General features: G+C 39.5%; 2 protein-coding genes across 3 annotated transcripts in view; one reads left to right on the top strand and one right to left on the bottom strand.

Moving 5' to 3' along the window:
* GIN1 (gypsy retrotransposon integrase 1) overlaps window positions 1-1296 on the top strand; it is a 29802-nt gene extending 28506 nt beyond the window's left edge. The window contains exons 8-9 of one of the 2 annotated variants that reach the window (XM_036308786.1): window positions 536-805; window positions 1282-1296. In XM_036308786.1, coding sequence (XP_036164679.1) covers window positions 536-805; window positions 1282-1289 — 278 coding nt within the window. In that variant the 3' untranslated portion in view covers window positions 1290-1296. Of the gene's footprint in view, window positions 1-535; window positions 1180-1281 lie in introns of those variants that run through there. The other variant, XM_036308787.1, reaches the window with a different exon arrangement.
* A 9030-nt stretch (window positions 1297-10326) lies between these two features.
* Window positions 10327-14432, bottom strand: part of PAM (peptidylglycine alpha-amidating monooxygenase) — a 275521-nt gene continuing 271415 nt past the window's right edge. The window contains exon 25 of the mRNA XM_036307902.1: window positions 10327-10393. Within this exon, the coding sequence (XP_036163795.1) occupies window positions 10359-10393 (35 nt within the window). The 3' untranslated portion in view covers window positions 10327-10358. The remainder of the gene's footprint in view (window positions 10394-14432) is intronic.

The following is a 14432-nucleotide window of genomic DNA, read 5'->3' as shown; positions in this document are numbered from 1 at the left end:
GTAGGGTCCCTCGGCCTGGCCAGCGGGGTTTAGGCCAAAACTGGCAGTCTGACATCCCCCGAGGGATCCCAGATTGTGAGAGCGTGCAGGCCAGGCCAGGGGACCCCACCGGTGCACGAATCCATGCAAAAGGGCCTCTAGTTTAAAAGAAAAAGTGTGTGTGTGTGTGCGTGTGTGTGTGTGTATCACATATGTAGAATGTGTATCACATATATAGAACCTCCTGACAAATAAGTGTGGTAAAGTCCATTTGTTACTAAGTCTAATATAACTAGGTACTTAAGCTCAAGATCTATAAATGCATTTCTAGCATATCAAAGTGGTAACTTTATTTCTCTATATATAAACTTTGAAATTCATATATCATTTTATTCATTCTCTGAAATGTTTATTTAGTGGGTAGGAGAATCCAACAAAAGTTAATCTTGTTAGTTAATTCTTATTACTTGGGATTTTGTTCTTCATTTAGCATTGTTTAATTTAAAATGATGTTTAATTATAATTCTAAAAGGCAAACTTATGTTTCTTCTTTCAGACAGTCTTTATCTCTTACAAAGTTCAGTAGTGGCAGATCATGACTACATTGGACTGCCTGAAATTCCAGTTGGAGCATACCAAGCAAGTATTCTGGTAGAAGACGCAACTATTGGTGTAGCTGATAATGAACTATTGACATCAAGCAAGGATGGTGAACTATTAGAATATAGAAATACTAAAATCTCTCCGTTAATAGAAGATAATAGTAATCTTGAAAAGCAGACATTCAGTTTGTTGGACTCCTCAAACCAAGTCCTTGAGTACTTAAGTTAGTAAATACCAAAATTTATTTATAGTGCTTGTTGAGAATATATAACCCCTTGAAACTTGATATTTTTTCCATTGAAAAAGGTTGTATAGAAGTGTCTGGACACACTCTTAATAACTAAATTCTGAACATTTATTTTATAACTATTTATTGATCTAAAGTTGTACCTTTTGAATGTTAGTGCATATATATAAGGGCAAAGAAAGCAGATAATATATAGAATTCACTTTTTCTTCTGAAAAAAACAAACAGGCAATGCTTGTTTCTTAGGAAGTAAAGTAAATTTCAGCTCAAAACTTTCAGATCTTTTGATATGGTACCATGTTTTCAGTTTTAATTTTTTAAAAAATATTTCTTCTTTAAAAAATAAATTTAAACTATCTTGAATGGTATTAATAAATATTTATTCAATTATAACAATGAATTAAGTGAAATTTCTCTCTGTGTCACTGGAATGTCTAAAAACAATATTGTAGGGCTCTAGCCAGCATGGCTCAGTGGAAAGAGTGTCGGCCTATGGATTGAAGGGTCTCCGGTTTGATTCCAGTCAAGGGTATGTACCTCTGTTGCAGGCTCGATCCGCGGCTCCGATCCCCGGCTCTGGTCGAGGCGTGTGTAGAGGCAGCCAGTCAATGTGTCTCTCTCACATACATGCTTCTCTCTCTCTGCCTCTCTCTCTCTCTCTCTCTCTCTCTCTCTCTCTCTCTCTCTCTCTCTCTCCCTCCCTCTCTCTCTTTCCCTTCCACTCTTTCTAAAAATCAATGGGAAAATGTCCTTGAGTGAGGATTAACCAAGAAAAATTTTTTAGAAACAATATTGTAGGAAAATATTTAGTTACTTAATGGGTTCTTATAGGAAGGATATTGACAATTATACCTTGTTAGTCTCAGGATTAGGATCTGAAACTATATATTGATTTGAAAACATTTGTGCATTTTCATAATATATTTTAGAGCCAAAATCATTCATTAATAATATTTTTTCCCACAGTCGTAAGTAAATATTAAAAAGGAAATGAATATTAATGATAAAGTAACTGATATCAAAGATTTTAAACTATCATTTCTATGTTGTTTATAATTTTACTCATCAAATATTTGTTATAAAGCACTTTGAAGAATACTGTGGAAAAATTAAAAGATGAGTCAGGCCTGTGTCTGATCCTCATAAGGGACTTACAGTCTGGAAAGGAATGTGGACCAAATAAGCCATGTACAACACAAGCACTAACTCTGCGAAGATTTGAGGTGAAGTTATGCACATCCTTCCTACTCACATTACAGCGGTTAAAGCTACACACACTGCTGATGGGTATAGGTTTATTTTTGCGGTGATGACAATGTTCTAAAGTTAGTGGTGATGGCTGCATGACTCTGAAAATAATAAAATTCATTGAATTTTACACTTTGTTTGCAAATTCTGTTAGAGGCCATATATGATGAAAGTTATTTTCCTAATAAATAGTCAATACAAGCTATTCAAATAAAAAGCTAATTTTATTACTGAAATCCCAGTATTGTAATGTAGAAGTTCCAAATACAGATTTTTAGTAAGCAAATGCACACAGATTATATATACACACATAGTATTGTCTCTAATGGTTGCCGGGCTCTGTCAAGAGTGAAAATACAGGTCCACATACCATATACCTGACTTTTTAGAGTGATAAATCTAGCTAATTATTTCTATCCTTGGCAAATATGCCTTCCTTAAGTTTCCAGAATTCTTGGGCTCTTCAAGCCCTGTATTGATGAGTGGCAAAGCAGGGAGAGCTGGTCTCAGAGAGCCTTTTTGCCCCAACTCTATCCTCTCCCAAGGAAAACCCATCCCAGCTTCTACATGCTCCTTGACCAGCCCAGTCTGGGAATGTTCTCTCCAGCTGTCTATCCACCCCCCTGGAACTGACCAGAAAAGCTGCCAGGGGAGAAGGGCCATGTCTCTAGGCCCTGTGGTCTCACCCTACAGGGAAGGACATAGACTCCAGCAGGCAGAATCTAGTCCTCAAGCAAAGGGTCCAGAGTGGGGTCTCTCTTGCCTGGATTTAAGGAGGTTTTTGATAGGATGAATATACAGTAAAATTTTGACAAAAAACAATCCAGAAAGGCTTTTATGAGGTTTTGTGTGCCACCTTGTGGTATTACTATGAACACTTAAAACTTAACATGATATAGAAGGAAATGGAAATGCTCAGCTAAAATGAAGGAAAAGTACATTCTGAATGAGCATAATTGCCTGGTTTTGAAAAGTTTTTAGATATCATGATTTACATATCAAGTGTGAAATTTTCTAATAGTGCTATCTAAAATAATTTAATTCACTAAGATTTATAAAAGTAACCTGCCCTGACCGGTTTGGCTCAGTGGATAGAGCATCGGCCTGCGGACTGGAAGGTCCCAGGTTCGATTCCGGCCAAGGGCATGTACCTTGGTTGCGGGCACATCCCCAGTAGGAGGTGTGCAAGAGGCAGCTGATCGATGTTTTTCTCTCATTGATGTTTCTAACTCTCTATCCCTCTCTCTTCCTCTCTGTGAAAAATCAATAAAATATATTAAAAAAAAAAGTAACCTTACTACATATTTACCTGTCAGATTCATTCAATACACTCAAAAAAAGATATGTATTAAATGCCTACCATGTTTCAGGTACTGTTCTGGCACTGAGGGTATATCAGTGAGAAACAAAAGTCCCTGCCCTCCTAGAGTTTACATCCCAGTTGGGTAGTGAAATAGTGACCAGCAGTTTTAAATATATTTCTTTACTTAACATCCAATCTTAAAATGTCATTTATAGCCTTTACACAGGCATCTTGTTGGGATCCCTACCTTAAGCCTTAAAAAGCATGTTTCCGTTCCTCTTATTTTTGGACTGTGTAGAAAGTTGTAACTATTTTACTAGAGGTTTAAAAGGACTGGGCCTTATATCGGAAAACAAATTTAAAAAGTATTAATCCATGCATCCAATTTAATGTGTAAAAAGAACAAGTGAATAAACATAAAGAAAATAGAAGGTTTAAAATAAAAAAGATAACAGAAATTAATGAAATAGGAAATAAACATATAATATGAAGAATAACTAAGCCAAACGTTGCTTCTTTGAAAATACTAATAGAGACAAATACAGTAAGCCTAATAAAAAAATAAACCTAGAGAATTTATAAATAAACAATATTGTGATGTAAAAGGGACAGAATCATGTATAAATGAGGATGTTTAAAAGGGATATTACAGCTTTCCCCAGTAAGTCTGAAACTAACAAAATGGATACATTTTGGAGAAGATAACCTGCAAAAGTGGTTCAAGAAGAAATAATAAGTGAGATGATTTTACCAAACATAATAAAATTTAAGGAATACGTACTTTTAATCTTACATAAATTTTTTCAGAGTGTACAAACCAAAGGAAGACTCTGAAATCTTGGCATGAGGGCGGCATCATCTTGTTATCAAAATCTGAAAAGGACAGAACGAGGAAGGAAAATAACAGGTCATTCTCTCATGAACATAAATACAAAGGCCTGAAAAGAAATTAGCAAACTGAATCTAACAACCTATAACAATATGCATTTTAACCAAATTGAGTGGATCTCAAAAATGCAAGGTTGGTTTCATGTAAAAAAAAAAAAAAAGCAATTAATATAATTAATGGCTGCATTTCTAAGGGTCCTGGTAAGCAGATGAAAAACCTAAAATGATTTCAACTGAAGATAAAGAACTGTTTAAAAGGATTAATGGAGCTCACAAAGGATGGTGGAACATTTGGTAACCAGCAATAGCCAGAAATCTGTAGGCCTAAAGGGTCCAGAAGAGAAAATGCCCAGTGAGAGATGGGTTATGGAAGAGGGTTTAACCAGAATTTGTATCCCTAGAGGAATGCAACCTCTGCCAGAACCATAACAAATCAGAACTGCGACAACCATTGTGAAAATTGTGATAATTCCTCTGGAAGCTGGAATGAGAATGGACTGAAAAAGAGCAGTGGAGGACTAGTTAGGAGGGCGTTGCAATAATTCAGGTGCTAGATGATGATGGCATTGGTAGCAATGGAGGTGGTAAGACATGGTTAGTATCTATTATATTTTGCAGCTAGATTAAACAGAATTTGCTGACATTAGGCGCAGGATTTTTTAAAAAAGTACATGATGACTGTAAGCTTTTCAGGCTAATCTATGATGACTAAACTTTTTAAATTTAAATTCTTTATTAAGATATTACATAAGTCTCCCCCCCCCCCCCCATTGATTTCTCCTCGGCCGCTCCCATCCCCGAGCACATGCCCTCAGCTCCCTACTGTCTTGTGTCCATTGATTATGCTCATATGCATGCATATAAGTCCTTTGATTGATCTTTTACTCCCCCCACCCCCTTGCCTTCCCTCTTAGGTTGGACAGGCTGTTTGATACTTCTATGTCTCTGACTCTATTTTTGTTCAACAGTCAATATTTTTCCTTATATTCCACAAATGAGTGAGATCATGTGATATTTATCTTTCTCCTACTGGCTTATTTCGCTTAGCATAATGGTCTCCATCCATGCTGTTGCAAATGGTAAAAGTTCCTTCTTTTTTACAGCAGCGTACTATTACATTGTGTAGATGTACCACAGTTTTCTAATCCACTCATCTGCTGATGGGCACTTAGGCTGTTTCCAAATCTTAGTTACTGTAAATTGTGCTGCTATGAACATAGGGGTGCCTATATCCTTTCTCACTGGTGTTTCTGATTTCTTGGGATATATTCCTAGAAGTGGAATTACTGGGTCAAATGGGAGTTCCATTTTTAATTTTATGAGGAAACTCCATACTGTTTTCCACAGTGGCTGCACCAGTCTGCATTCCCACTAGCAGTGCACGAGGGTTCCTTTTTCTGCACATCCTTGCCAGCACTTGTTTGTTGCTTTGTTGATGATAGCCATTCTGACAGGTGTGAGGTGGTACCTCATTGTCATTTTGATTTCCAGCTCTCGGATGATTAGTGACTTTGAGCATGTGTGTGTATGTCTGTTGGCCTTCTGTATCTCCTCTTTCAAAAAGTGTCTATTTAGGACCTTTGCCCATTTTTTGATTGGATTGTTGATCTATTTTTTTTGTTGTTGTTGTTGTTAAGTTGTATGAGTTCCCTGTAAATTTTGGAGATTAAACCCTTATGGGAGATAACATTGGCAAATATGTTCTCCCATGCAGTGGGATTTCTTGTTGTTTTGTTAATGGTTTCTTTTGCTGTGCAGAAGCTTTTTATTTTAATGTAGTCCCATTTGTTTCATTGTTCTAGGACCTGTATCAATAAAGATATTGCTACGACATATGTCTGATATTTTGCTGCCTATGGATTCTTCTAAGATTTTTATGGTTTCCCGTCTCACTCTTAAGTCCTTTATCCATTTTGAGTTTATTTTTAATGTATGGTATAAGTTGGTGTTCTAGTTTCATTTTTAAAAATGTATCTGTCCAATTTTCTCAACACCATTTATTGAAGAGACTGTCTTGACTCCATTGTATGCTCTTGCCTCCTTCGTCAAATATTAATTGAGCATAATGGCTTGGGTTGATTTCTGGGTTCTCTGATTTTTTCCATTGATCCATATGTCTGTTCTTGTGCCAGTACTAGGCAGTTTTGAGAACAGCGGCTTTGTAATATAGCTTGATATCTATTACTATGATCCCTCCAACTTTGTTCTTTCTCGGGATTGCTGCAGCTATTTGGGGCCTTTTTTTATTCTATATGAAATTTTGGAGAGTTTGTTCTAGGACTGTGAAACTTGCCATTGGTATTTTAATGGAGATTGCATTGAATCTATACATTGCTTTGGGTAGTATGGACATTTTAATGATGTTGATTCTATCAATCCATGAACACATATACAGACAGTCCTTGGGTTACGTCAGACTCGACGTATGTTGTTTTGTGGTTATGTCGCCATTTCCCATTTATTTATATATAAAAAAAAGTTCTGTCATTTCAATGTATGTACATATATGCTTTATGTTTTTTATTATTTATTTACCACAAGTAAAGGTCAGGAATTGTTATCTTTCTTTTAATCTTTTTTTTACTGTTTCACTTCATTACTGCTGTGTATGTGCTCCATGTGAGTGATGTAGGTGCTTATGTAGGTGGGTTCTGACTTACAGTGAAAATTGCTTTACATCGCGCCTAGAAACTAGAAACGGATCTTCAATGTAACCCGAGGACCTACTGTATTCTTCCATTTGTTTATGTCTTCCTCTATCTCTTTTTTAAAAAAAAATATATTTTATTGATTTTTTACCGAGAGGAAGGGAGAGGGATAGAGAGTTAGAAACATTGATGAGAGAGAAACATCCATCAGCTGCCTCCTGCACACCCTTTACTGGGGATGTGCCCGCAACCAAGGTACATGCCCTTGACTGGAATCGAACCTGGGACCTTTCGGTCCGCAGGCTGACGCTCTATCCACTGAGCCAAACCGGTCAGGGCTTCTATATCTTTTCAATGTCCTGTAGTTTTCTGAGTACAGGTCTTTTACCATGACTAAACTTTTTAGGCTTACTTAACTGGAAGGATGGAATTGATGCTGAGAGGAGGAAGACTAGTAGGAGCAGGTTTGAAGAAAAGAGTTTAGTTTCGAACATGTTGATTTTTGAGATTTTTTTTATACATTCAAGTAGATCGGTGGAGTAGACATTTGGATATAAAAGTCTGGAGTTGAGGAGATGGGAAATCAGCATTCATTTATGCACAATTCAGACTTACCAAAATAAAACTTGAATTAATCTGTGTCCCTTTGGAGCGGCCAAGGCATTCTCTGCTGCAGAGATCTGCACTTGCCGTTGACCTGCCACACTTCTTGTTCCTCCTTGCTGAGGCAGCGATCCAGAGCGTCCGGTGATTGATTAAACATAATCTAGGGCATTATTTATATTACCTGGCAGAGCAAACAGATGCTGAAGCAGGTTTCCCAGCTTTATGAATGATGGCAGCAGAGCATTCCTCCCCTTCCCCCGGTTTGATGGATTTAGCTGATGCTAACACCACGTTTAAGGGACTACAAATAATGCAGGCAAGTTTTCAGGAGTCTCGTTCTCATTTGTCAGTGGAAACTGAAAGAGTCAAAACATTAGTAACTTATTATTTTGCAATCACGTAGTACTTTGGCTTTGCTAAGTAATTCACAATCCAATGCAATTTATATAGAATTTCTGAGGTTGTTCCAATATCACTTTTCTATTTTAACCTCGATTTGCAATTTGAAAACTGCAGAGAGGAGAATTTCTTTTTTCCAGAATAAGAATCAGGAATTTTTGGAACATCTTTCTTTTATTCCACCTCACAAAGTTGGAGTTATTAACCTTTAGTTATGAACTTTCCTTTGAATTCCTGTCAATGTATCTAAAAGTCTTAACATTGTACATAATTTTACTAAGATACCTAAATTATCTAGGTCATTGGGATACAGGGCTTTGCTGAAGCAATATGCCTTTTCAGTTCTCTCTAAGGAGGAAGCTGTGTTTGGCTCTAGTGGTAGAGTTTTATTACCACTATGGTCAATGACTGGAAGGTCATGTGTAATTGGAGAAGACAGTAGTCATTGAGGGCAGGAAAGAACCAGAAAGCCCAATGTTTTCTGTTCTTCCCTCACACAAATTCAACTCTTCCCATAGCTACCTTCACATCTCTCCCCTCTGCATTTGACCATCTGGCTGATTTCCATGTTCAAGACCATACAGTTCCCAGCAGGCATGATAGTCAGGATACCCACCTGCCCCACGTGGACAGAGATTCACTTGCACATGGTGGTTGCCGCTGGGCTGCTCACTGAGTTCCACCTCCATTCTGTCCAACAGTACTCACCGAACTTTTCTTTCTTTTTTTTAAAAAAAGCTGAACCTGCCCTAACCGGTTTGGCTCAGTGGATAGAGCATTGGCCTGCGGACTGAAGGATCCCAGGTTTGATTCCAGTCAAGGGCATGTACCTTGGTTGCAGGCCCATCCCCAGTAGGGGGTGTACAGGAGGCAGCTGATCGATGTTTCTCTCTCGTCGATGTTTCTGACTCTCTATCCCTCTTTCTTCCTTTCTGTAAAAAATCAATAAAATATATTTTTAAAAAAGCTGAACCTAATTTTAATATACCCTTATTTCTTAAAATGGCACTAGATTAACAAAATATGCAAATGATTTTGAATGACATGTTATTTTTGCCTCTTTAAGTGCTCGTGTAAAAAACAGCCAAACAATTTCATGATTTTTTGGTCTCTGGTTAGAGAATACTGACTTTTAGCAAAGAAGATATAGATACTGTCAGTATCTGTGTGAGACCTGACATTCCAGATATTTTCAAATGTCCGGATGCTTGGCATGATGCAGACATAAAAATTGCATGACTAGAAGCATTTTAAATTACTCTTCTTGAAAACAGAGCCATAATTCACTGAATAGTACCTCTTTAATGAGGGCACAAATCCACACACATTTTTTACTGAGTTTTACCACCAGATGTCAGCCATACCCTGCACTGGTAATAACTACCCTGAAGAAATTTTTATGAGGAATCCATGATGTGGATGGCTCTTTCATCTCTCCTTCCCTCCATCTCTTTTCCACTCCTTCCTGCTATGACAGTCAGTTTGTCTAACCAGTCAGTCATCTATTGATCTATCATCTACTTAGTTACTTATACCGCACATAGGTAGGTATTCTATCTAAATAATGAAACAGTATTTTATGGAAAAGAAAGTTTAAATATTTACGTATACAAATGTGAAAGTAACAGTAAAATGCTTTCTAAACTTGGATCTGGAATTCAGGCTTTTGTTAGCCCAGTAACTAAGATACTAATGTGATATATTCAGCCTTTGTTTCAGAGTATACTTTCAACTGTCACACAGAACCTTTGCTTTTTGGAACTTTTATTAGATTCGTGTTGTTACTCTGGAATTATATTCTTATTGGAAGAGTATCAACCACGTATTGAGAAAACTATGCAATATTTGGTTTTCAGAAAGGCTTTGGGTGATTAAAAAGCTAACTATTAGAGAGCTATGCAAAGAGAAATTTCCTGTTCCAACAACTTCTAATTTTTTTTCTATCTAATGCCTCCTTGGACTTTAACATTTACCTTCAATGATCCTTCATCCAAACTTTGTCAGGTGCCTGGCTCTGCTTCTAATACTGAACTTAACACAATGAATTTATGCTTTCTTTCTCCTCTAGATAGTGAGTTATTTGAGGTTTGGGAGCTTAGCAGGTATCTATTGATAAATGAATTTTATTCTCAAAACAGGGACTGTAGCCAGCCTGTAATGGATTGCTGGTTGCCTACTCAGCAACCATTTTCTTCTATCTGTCCTTCCTATCCAAATTTTGTTTACAAGTCAAGCACTTCTCTTGTGGAGCCATGAAATTGAGGAAAAGTTAATCCCACCCAAACTTCCTGCATAGATCTGAGTAGTCTAAAATAATCCCATTCCTGTCACTAAGGATTAGTTCAGAAATGACCATGTGATGCATGTGAGGGAAATTTTTCTTAGAAGGTCCAAGGAAAACTTACCTCACTACTGAGGGAGTGAACTGCAAGATGGGCTAGTGGGTAAATCTTTGCAAATCCACTGTCATTTCTGAAAAAGAGAACAGTTGTTCCTATGTGTCTGAATCCTTTGGGGGGTTTGATATAGATGTGTAGAGAAGTAGGGAATCCCAAATTTGCAGACACCTACCAAAGGCATCTTTCATATCACATAGAACATTTTAGAGAATGAAACCAACGTGGAGGAAAACGGCTTTGGGAGAGAACTGACATTATCCTTTGTGTCCCTTGCTCCTTTTTACTCTAGAATTTTTATGAGTAAGTGAGCCAATAAATCTCTCTCTCTCTCTCTCTCTCTCTCTTTCATTTTACACAAATACAACTCAATGAGATTAGTGTTTTGATTGGGGAATTCTGTCTAGGCAGCTGGAAACATGTTTAGAAGCAAGGAGGGCAGTAAGGGCATGGCCATTTCAGAAGGAAATTTAATATGTGTTCTTCTTGGAGTGCAGGTGGTGGGGGGTTTGTTAGGGGTGAGATGATCCTGAGAGGTAAGCAAGCTTCTGGGTAATGAAGTCTCCTTGGTGTTCACCTCTGTTATAAATTGCAACAGAAAGTTCAGGGCCTCACTGAAATTCTTAAAGATTTCTGTGAATCTTATGGCTGTTGGTAAATAGAATAAACTTACTTCATCAAAAATGAAAAACTTTCCTTTGAAAAACAAGGTTGAGAGAATCAAAAGATAACCCACATGCTGGGGTAAAACATTTGAAAATCAAATATCTGATAAAGGTCTTTAATCCAATATATCTAAAGAATAATACCGTATTTCCTAACAATCTGGACTACTTTAAGTTAGTCCATACATTAAAAGTATAATTTATTTTCTGTCTTGTTCGATAAATGACTTTTTAAAACTTTTACTAGGCAAAAGTAGATTTACAGTTGTGAATACACGGAACAGTTTATTCTTCTATTATTTATTAATTACTGTATTATTTTATTTGTATTACAACTATAACCATACTCTTGCCAACCCCTATATATCTATGTATCTATAACTATATACAAATAAATAGATATAGATATCCTATATAATAAAAGCCCAATATGCTAAGTGTCCGGTCATCTGGTCAGCTGTTCAATTAAAGCGTAATATGCTAATGGTATGCTAAGGCTGCTCAACTGCTTTCTATTACATGCACTGACCACCAGGGGGCAGACAGTCAACTGGTCAACCAGTTGCTATGACATGCACTGACCACTGGGGGGAAACTCTCCAACCAGTAGGTTAGCTTGCTGCTGGGGTTCAGCCGATCTGGACTGAGTGAGATGGGCTGGACATGCCTTGGACTCCTCCCACGGTCCCTCCCCGGCTGGCCAACCTCCTGCGTCCCCCCCGGCCCCCATTGTGCACCGGTGGGTCCCTTGGCCTGGCCTGCACCCTCTTGCAATCCGGGACCCTTCAGGGGATGTTGGAGAGCCAGTTTTGGCCTGATCCTTCAGGCCAGGCCGAGGGACCCCACTGGTCCACTGGTGCACAAATTAGTACACCGGGCCAGGGGTGCAATATAATACTCACCAGGCAGCTTATTCCAAATATCAGAACCAAACCCTCCCAATAGATATGCAAACAGACCAAATGGCGGAATGACCAAACAACCAGTCACTCTGATGTGCGCTGACCACTAGGGGGTTGCACAGAATATGGCAGGCATTGGCCATGGCGGGATGGTGGAGCAGGTGAGGGGGGGCACCAGACCATGGCAGGGCGCCGGTCACTGTCATGGGGCGAGCCTCTAGTGGTTACTGAGAATTCTTTGCTCCCACGCACCATGGTCCTGCTGGGTGCTTGCACCTGCTGCCAGCACTCTCCCTGCTCGCACCCGCTGCCGGCACTGGAGCCTGGTGCTGGTCCCGATTGCTCAGCGCCATCAGTGGTGTGAGTGGCGGCTGCCGGCCCTGATTGCCTCTCAGGGCTTCTCCACCTCCCCCTGCTCCTGAGAGGCAATTGGGGCCAGCCGCCACCGCTCCCACCCGCTGCTGGCACTGGCCCCAGTCATTCCGTGCCATCAGCGGATGTGTGCCGTGGTGGGAGGGGTTGGGCAGGGGTGCGGAGGATGGGCTGAGACCCACCCCTGTGCCCACTGCAGCTTCGTGGCCCACAGTTCCTTTCAAGGTATACAAATTTGTGCACGGGGCCCTTAGTAGATATACAGATATAGATACAGATGTACATTTTAACAGCTGATAGCTCAATTGATGTTTCTTTTGAGATTTAACCCATTGGAATTAATTCAAAGTGTGTGTACATTTTGGGGGGACACCCTGTAAATAGCAAATATGTCAGATGCAGTTAAATCCAAATTTCTCCTCATGGTTTAGAAATATTTTGCTGCACCAACCTGGCTATCAAGCCTATCTACCACTGCTCCTCTAAACTACCCTGAACTCATACCCTGTTGCTAATCCCCTAATATGACCAGTGTTGTCCCTTGGCCTTCCTATCCCTTACTCAGATATCACCTTCTCCATGAAAACTCGTGCTTGTCAATCAGAGGTTTGATAGCATTTTCCATGTGCTCCTCTTATGCTTTATACTGCTATCATTTACAGGCTTATTAGAGCTCTCACTAGATTATAAACCTTGGAGGGCAAGACTATGCCTTTTCAAAATCTTAGTATTTGCACACCATGAAGCTCAATCAATATCTGTTGAATGAATCCTTTGCCTTTTAATTTAATTTTTATTGGATTATTTGGCGATATATTTGATTACAGATGTGAGAACTGTGGGGGTTTTTTTTGTTTGTTTGTTTTTTAAAGAAAGGACCACTTTCCTTTTAATGGAGACCACACTAGACTCAGAACAAGGCTCCAAAAATGTGAAACTCTTAAAGATTTCTGTGAATTGTATGACATCTTGTAAATATAAAAATACAAGAGAAAATTAACTAAAAAATCAAAATGTCAGAAACTAAATCAACATAAAGAGGCATTGGGATTAGTATAACTAAACTAGTCAATTCCTTTCGTGGGACATCATTTTAAAAAGTCCATTAATGGCCCAGCTAGTGTGACTCAGTGGTTGAGCATCAACTTATGAAAGGAGGTCACAGTTTGATTCCTGGTCAGAGCACATACTCAGGTTTCAGGCTCGAATCCAAGTTTCGGGCGTGCAGGAGGCAGCCAATCAACGATTCTCTCTCATCACTGATGTTTCTATTTCTCTCTCCTTTCCACTCTAAAATCAATAAAAAATATTTTTTTAAAAAGTTCATTAATGTATGTTATGGGGTACCCACTCAGGGATTGCATTTGTTTTTCTCTAAGACAAAAAAAAATAAAGAAAAAAATGTACACACCACTAGAATGTAAATTCCAGTAAAGCTGGGATATTGCCTTTCAGCACTGTTTCCCCAGGGCTTCGAATTTTTTGCTTGTTAGATATTCAGAAGTGCTTACTAATGACAAACAGGTCAGAAATCACCTTTGAATCATGGAAGGAAACTTCCCTGGCTAGGACTATTTGAACACTTAAGACTCAACATGGACACTCTTAGAAAGGGACGGAGGGCTAACAGCCAGCCCCAATCTCTGTTCAGGAAGGGCTGATGGACTATTCATTACAGCCAAGAAGTGGAAACAAAATAAATGTCCCTTGGCTGATAAAGGGATAAAGAAAATGTGGTATCTATATATATAAAAAGCCAGCAACCAGGATGCCATAATGGCCAGAATGACCGGTCACTATGACTCCCTCTGCGGCCAGCAAACTGGCCTGATGGGGGTGGGGTGGGGCCACCCAGCCAACTCCCCTGCAGCCCTTCCCCCCAACCCCCCCGCCAGCCCCACCCTGATCAGCCTGCAGCCCCTATGGCCGGCACTGCTCCTGATCAGCCCTCCCAACCCCAATAGGGGGCGGAGCCTATTGGCCAACCTCCTGCAGCCCCTCCCCCTTGCCGGCCCCACCCCCAATGAGCCCCCACCACCCCGATTGACCCGCAGTCCTTCCCCCCAGCAAGCTCTTCCCCCAATCGCCCCCCCCCCAATCGGGGGTAGGGCTGGCTGGCCAACCTCCCACAGCCCCTCCCCCAGCTGCTGAGCCCTGATCAGCCCCCCAATCCCAT

Source organism: Myotis myotis, unplaced genomic scaffold (genome assembly GCF_014108235.1).
Source record: "Myotis myotis isolate mMyoMyo1 unplaced genomic scaffold, mMyoMyo1.p scaffold_m19_p_5, whole genome shotgun sequence".
Classification (NCBI taxonomy): Eukaryota; Metazoa; Chordata; class Mammalia; order Chiroptera; family Vespertilionidae; genus Myotis; species Myotis myotis.
Note: the sequence above shows the minus strand (reverse complement) of the source record. Positions and strands in the feature narration are given on the sequence as shown.